Source organism: Thamnophis sirtalis, unplaced genomic scaffold (genome assembly GCF_051295495.1).
Source record: "Thamnophis sirtalis isolate CommonGarterSnake01/CBP01778 unplaced genomic scaffold, rThaSir2_p1.2 scaffold_4, whole genome shotgun sequence".
In the NCBI taxonomy this organism is placed as follows: Eukaryota; Metazoa; Chordata; class Lepidosauria; order Squamata; family Natricidae; genus Thamnophis; species Thamnophis sirtalis.
Genome location: NW_028261384.1, coordinates 5174094 through 5180940, shown reverse-complemented (window position 1 = coordinate 5180940; position 6847 = coordinate 5174094). Strand labels below are relative to the sequence as shown.

The following is a 6847-nucleotide window of genomic DNA, read 5'->3' as shown; positions in this document are numbered from 1 at the left end:
GGAGGAAGGAAGGAAGGAAGGAAGGAAGGAAGGAAGGAAGGAAGGAAGGAAGGAAGGAAGGGAGGAAGGAAGGAAGGAAGGAAGAGGCAGCAAAGGAGAATGATTGAATCCAGATCAAACCGGTGCAACGAATTAAACCTCCTGATACGCTGATTTAGACATCGTGAGAATCAGAGCTGGCACAGGTGCAGGCTTTCCCTGCACTGTCGCGGGATCCCATCGGGGTTTGCGAAGGACGATCGCCTGGCTCCGGGGAAGTCCGGACAGGAACCAGGAGGGAAGCAAGTCATAGAGGAAGAACCGAGGGATAACTGGGATCGAAAATGCGGGGATGAAAATGGAAGCCCTCTCTTACAAACGCGCTTGATCGGCGTTCATACAAATACACGTGCGCACGGACACACACGTTAAAAAAAGAGAAAGGCTTAGGGAAAATTCCTGGCGTTGCGGGGAAATCAACGAAACAGCTGGGGGGAGGGGGCGCAGATGCATAAATACCTACACTCCTGCGCGCTTGTGCGGACCTTCAAGGTGCTTTCACACGTGCGCGAGCAGAGATTTAGATACACACGCGTTTGGTTGGTGGGTGCGTAAATAAGCCCGCGGGTGTCTAAAGACACTCCAGGCAGAAACACGCGGGTTCTAGATGCATATACATTCCTCGCTTTGAAATTACCGCGCTGGGCGCGTCTTTCTTCAATGAAGGGTCAAGATGTTGTCTGAACGGGAAAAATATTCGCCCCCCCTCATTCTTCCCGACTCTCCCCTTTCTTGATGAGGGGAGGTGGGGGAGGGGAATAGGTAGCTCTAGGCATCATCACGTGTATCGATCATTGCACACACACACACACACACACACACACACACACACGTGTGTGTGTGTGAAAGCAAACGCGCGTTTGTGTGTGTGCCCATTCATAGCTTTTCCAAACGCGAGTGCTTTTAATCTGGTCTTTTCCTCCCAGGGGTATGTCTGTGAACGCGTGTATTTGCCTGGACACCGGCCACGAGGTCGTAGGAAGAGTTTTCTCCCGAGAAAGTCGGTAAGGGAAGATCTCCTCCAAACCTCACCGGCCTACGCGAAGGGTCGCGGCTCAGGGGGGATATGTTTGACCATTCCCACCGGCAAATACACGCTCGGCCGCGTTCAGACGGCCTTTATGCCCACCACGGGTGGTGCCGCTTTCTTCAACGGCAACCCAGACCGGATGGGACAAAACTGGAGGGAGGGAGGGGATGCTCCCAGTTTTCTCAACTTCGAAGCGCCGGATTCGCAAAGGATCTTTCTTCCTTTGACTGTACTGAATCCGAATTCGCGCGTGGAAACGGACTGGCGACTTCTCCCCGTTTCCTAAGGGGAAAAACGCACCTCTTTAACACCTGCGTAAGAGTCTCTTTTGTCCCCCTCCACACACACACCAGTCCTCGTCCACATAGGACACCTCTCCGACTCGCCTCGGCTGAAATCGAATCAAGTTGGGCGCTTGGCTAAGAAAACTGGCTCAATCCGGATCGCAGGGATTAACCGGCGCAGCCACCTCCGACAGATCTCGCTCCGTAGTCACACCAGAGCGAAGCTCTAAACTCAGCCGGCTTCATCCCCACTATCGCCTCTTTACCCAAGCGGGTAAAGTCGCCTTCCCCACGGACCGCATTCACACAACCCTTTCAAACTGCGCCCCCCCCCCCGCCCCGTATTGAATTCCTCCCAAAGCCATTTTTCTCCCCCCTTTCTTTCGTTGGGAGCACCTCCAAACGAGTCTGTTTTAAGCAAGAGAAGCCGCGGGAGGGGGGGGGAGGCGCACAAGCCACGTCTTCCCCTGCGCTGGTTCAGCGTCTCGTGGGAACGCTACAAGCGTGTCAAATTCGGAGAGGGTCGGGGGGACCGACATCGTCTCCCTCCCGGAACGTCTGACATGGCTCGAGAACTTCCGGGACACCTTTTATTTTGTGGAACTGTAAATAAATTCCCCAGTAGGGGTGCAAGATTTTTTTAAAAAACAACAACAGCAGCAGCAAATAAAACCCCAAATTTCAATTTTTGCCACCGCTTTCGACGCACAGAGTCGGATCTACGGAGCAGAGAAAAAAGGGGGTGGCTGGGAGGGTCTGGGGTCTTTAAAAACCAGCCTGCCTTAAAATCACCCCCATTTTATAAAACGGGGGGGGGGCAATACATGGAAGCCACACCCCGAGTTGGGTTTCACTCGCTCCATCACTGCGCTATCCACCTTCTCCAAAATATAATTCTTTTTTTTTTTTGCCCTTCCTTTTATCTCTTTCTTTCCTTCTCTCCTTTATTCCTCTCCCTCTCTCTTTTTTTGCACCCTGTTCAGCTTACTTACACACACACACACAAACACACACACATGGGATTGTGGGCCAACGTGTCTTTAATTGGGTATTAAAAGAAGGAAAATTTCTCGGAAGTAGCTCAGTCGCTCTTCTGGCATTTGGGGAAGAGGCAGCTTCGGCGCTTCCCTCCTCTCAATTTGCTGGTTGATTTTTTTCTGAAAACTTGTTTTTCCTCTTAAATATTTCTTTCCTTTTTCTTTTCTTTTCTTTTTTAGCTTGATTCTCTCTTCCCACCCACCCCCAAAAAACAGGGGGAAATCCTCTCCGAAATTAATTCGGGGTGGTTTATTTCAATTATTTTTTTGCTTGAAAGTTGGAGAGAGAGAGAAAGAGACGCCGTGGAACAATCCGCGAGAGAACTGAAACGCAGGCTACCTGTTGAGGCTAATATTTTTTTATTTTCAAGGGGTGGCGTAGGTGTTTTTTTCCCCGGCTACCCCGGAGAAGGAGAGAGAGAAAAAATCCCTGTAATTCTTGCACTCTTCTTTTTATTATTCGCCTGACTTTTCTCCGACTTGAATCTTTTTCTTTTTTAAAAAACCAACTTTCCCAGGCGACAATAATGTTCTTTCTAGGATATTTGCTGTTTATTGGCGGAATGACCCGCGTTCTTTCGAGTTATCCCATCTGGTGGTAAGTTGGTTCTCTAATTCCTTAATATTGGGAGGGGGGGCACCCACTTTCTGGAGAAGCTAACCTGGCTAGAAAAAAAAAAGTGGGCTTCGCCTTTTTCTTATTTATAACCGGCTGTCGGGAACTGGGTGTCTACTGGGCACCTAGGGAATTGCGTTCCCACGACAATTTTTAAGACCTGGGTAATTTTGCGTGTTAGGTTTTTCCCAAGTCGGTTGATTTATTTTGAGTGGATGAACTCATTTTTAAAGAACACTATAAGACTTTCTAAAAGGTGGGGAAGGGGATGAGCGGAAGAAGAGGGTGGTTGGTGGGTTTATTTTTTAAAGGAATCCAGTTTTGATGCTCTCCTGAGCGAGTTAAATCAAAACACAAGCCAACGCGCGTTGCTTGCTTTTTAAAAAAAAAAGAAAAAGAAAAGCGTGATTTTAACTTAATTAGGGTAAAAAAAAAAAAAGAACAAGCAAGAGCAGGAAACAAAATGACTTTTTTTTAAAAGAGAAAAGTAAACCGAAGGGGCAGAGTAATGCGGCTTTGGGAAAGAAGCGTAAAAATGTCAGAAGCGTAAAAATAGAAAGTATTTTCTCCTTAAGAACAGGTTTTTTTTTTTTAATTTCTGCGCCGTTTCCCCCTTCTTCTGTTTAGAATATTAGCTTTGTAAAGGTGGGGGGGGGAGTTTTCGCTCATCTTCATGCCCACCCCCGGGAAAAAAAAACCCTCCGAAAGCCCAGTGAAAAAAACGCAAGATTTTCTCGAAAGTAGCTCTACTTGCTGTCTTATTTTTTTTGGTGGGGGGGGGGAGAGGGGTTTAAATGGTTCAGAATTGGCAGTCGCCCGGGCTTGTTTTTCTGCCTTCTGGCTTATAACTGCAAATAGATTGGGGGGGGGGAGGGGGTTGTTAGGGAAGGAAGGGCGGTGTAGTGGAAGCCAAACTCCCCGCAGCTTCGGGTAAAGCCTTTTACGCGACTCGCTGGTAAACGCGGCGCGAAGCTTCTTGGGCAGAGGCGACCCCGGTTTTCCAACCTCTCTCATTGCGAACCTGGGACGTTCCCTTTTGCCCTCGGTCTCCGGGTTTGGAGGGCAAGGGGGAAGGTGAGGTGAAGGGGTCATTTCTGCCCTCCCACCCCCCACAGCCGCCTTGGCCCGACCCCAACTACTTTTTTCTAACAGCTTAGAGGTCGGTCTCCAAGCGGTTTTCCGATTCGGTTCGGTCCAACCGGTCGGGCAACTTCCTAATCTCGGAAAGCACCCTGAGACTCGCTCCCACCCCCCCACCCCCACCCGGCGAAGCGTCGGGGCCCTTGTTGGCCTGGAAGCCGCCCCCTCCCTGCCCGGCGAATCGCAATTGTCGGAAGCGGGGCGCAAATGGCCATTGTCGGAAGCGGGTTTTGCTGAGGTCCAGAAATCGGGGGCCTCGGCCGATTTGGAGGGGGGTGCAGCCACCCTTTACCCTCAGCGGGGGTGGGGGTGGGGGGTTGTCTGAGGGTGGGGAGGTGGGGAGGCAGAGTTCCCCTCCCTCCTCCTCTGCCCGCATCCAGCTTCCGCGCGGCTCTGAGCCCCGCTTTTGACGACTCGTTCGCCCGGTTCTTTCGCCGAAGGTTGCCGCCTCGCTTCTTCACAGGCTGAGCCCCGCGAGGGAAGAGGGGAGGGTGAGGGGGGGGGTGCTGGCAGGCTGTCGGGGCGGGCAAGTTGCAGCAAATCGTTCGGTCGGCGGTAATTACAGACTTCAGAGAGCTGGAGCGGAGAAAAACGAGGCGAGCTTTTTGCAGCTTGGCTGGGGAGCCTCCCCCCCCCCCCGCGGCCCTCTTGCCAATCTCACCTGCCCCCCCCCGCCCCCAAGCTGGGCTTTCCTAAGGCTCCCGCTTCCCAAGGTCAGGGACTGTGAAAATCTGCAAACACGTGTGTTGTCCCTCCGCCTCCCTCCCCTCCGCCCCACTCCAGGTGCTGCTTTAAGGAGCTTTACAGATGCAAACGAAGCTAAAGAACCAGAGGCAAATAGCGTAAGCTTGTCTGGGCTGGACCACTTCGCTTTTCCTCTCTGTGTGTGTGTGTGTGTGTGTGTTTGTGTTTGTGTGGTGAGGGAGGAGGAAGAAAAGGCGGGAAGAACGTGAGAAAAAAAGGTACCGTTTTGCACGTGGGCAAATCGCCTCTCGAAGTCAAGGGGGGGGAAAAGAAATTTCTAAGTGCTAAACCTTTCCCTTCCCAGTCCAGCTTTGTGAATGGTACAGTCCAGGCAGAGCTGATCCACTTGATAAGGTCTCTATTTAAAAAAATCAGCTTTTTTCTTAATAAAAATCATTTTAATAAAATTATTCTAGATATTTTATATCTAACGCCAGTCAATTTTCCCCAACCCCTCTTTCAAATAGGACCGCTTAAAGAGGTGTGGATTTCAACTCCCAGAATTCTCCAGGCTTAATTCCGGGAGTTAAAGCTCTGCACCTGTGAAAGTAGCCAAGATTTTTAAAAGTATTTTTTTCTTTTAAATTCATTATGTTAAAGTCTGCCTAGTTTCCCAGCGCGCGTCTCTATTCGGACCTATTTAAATTTCACCTCGACCCCATCATTGGTTATTTTAAAGGACTGGGTTTTTTTTTTTTTTATAAAAAAATAATTTAACAAAATAAACATGGCCATCCATTCACACATTTCGCTGCAATAAAAGCTGTATAAAAGACACACGTTACGTTGCAATAAACGCGCGTGAGGTGCCAAATGTGCCCGAAAGAGCGAAACGTTCTGGTTTCTCTGATGGCGCCCCAGAAATGATACACGTGTTTTCAAATAGCTTTAGGTATGAGAGACATGGGAATGGAAGTTCAATTATCGAAAAAAAAATGATTTCAGTTATCTAGACCTTGATGAGAATTGTTTTCGTGGATGCGTGTATGGAACTAAAATATAAGCGGTTGCGTCTTTCGAAAAGGGGGCCATGGAGAAAACATATATAGAAAATTACGCTTAAAGGCGATTTAAAAGCGTTAAATTTCTCCTTCCCAGGATTGTAAAATCCGTTGCTAAATTTTTTTACACTTTTAAAAAGCTGCTTCCCATGGGAAAGGGTCCGTACCAGGCCTCGTTAAACCGAATCGCTGGAGACTTGATTCGGTTTAAACGCATCCCGCTGGGACGAACGCGGAGCTTTCCAAGCGCCTAAGGAGCGCGAGGCGATTAAAAACCCGGCGTTTATCGCCCCTCTTTGTAAATCTGCGAAAATTCTGCCCTCGAAAAGGTTCGAGGGAGGCCGAATCTTTTTGGGAAATGGCAGAAATTCTGTTTCTTTCCAGTTTCAGGGACGGAAAAGGGATTTTAAGGGGGGGATACCAACTGCTTAAGGATCGGTGTGCAAACACCGGGGTGCAAAAATATAATACAAATACCTGCTTGGGACCTGTTGGTGAGGGGTGTGTGTGTGTGTGTGTGTGTGTGTTGGGATGAACAAATTTTGCTCACAGACGAGGAACAAACGCAACAATTTTTAATCTAGTGGTTAAGGCACCGAGCTAAGAAAGTAAGGAGTCGGTGAGTTCTAGTCCTGCCTTAAAGATGAAAGCCGGCTGGGTGACTTTGGGGCAATGATCAGGAGTTGGTGAGTTCCAGTCTCGCCTTGGAGAGAGGGGGAGGGAAATGGTTCGTGTCTGAGCCCCCCTCCCCCTCCCGCGGATCGTAGAACCAAACGCGAAGGCTTTTTGATTCGGATTTAGAGGCGGCCGCCTTCCAGCTGTCTCCCTACCACCTCCTAAAACTGCTTTGGTTTTATGGGTTACTTCGCCTCTTGTCATCCTCTTCGCCTGCCGCCCTTCCCTTTCCATCCGTTTAAGGAGGGGGAGAGGAATCCGGAGTCACTTCGTTTTGGCCT

At 49.6% G+C, this 6847-nt stretch overlaps 1 protein-coding gene across 1 annotated transcript in view; it reads left to right on the top strand.

Moving 5' to 3' along the window:
* The first annotated feature begins 2917 nt into the window (after nt 1-2917).
* The window catches only part of WNT3A (Wnt family member 3A), a 56928-nt gene continuing 52998 nt past the window's right edge, over nt 2918-6847 (top strand). Inside the window, exon 1 of the mRNA XM_087711815.1 lies at nt 2918-2988. Within this exon, the coding sequence (XP_087567941.1) occupies nt 2918-2988 (71 nt within the window). The remainder of the gene's footprint in view (nt 2989-6847) is intronic.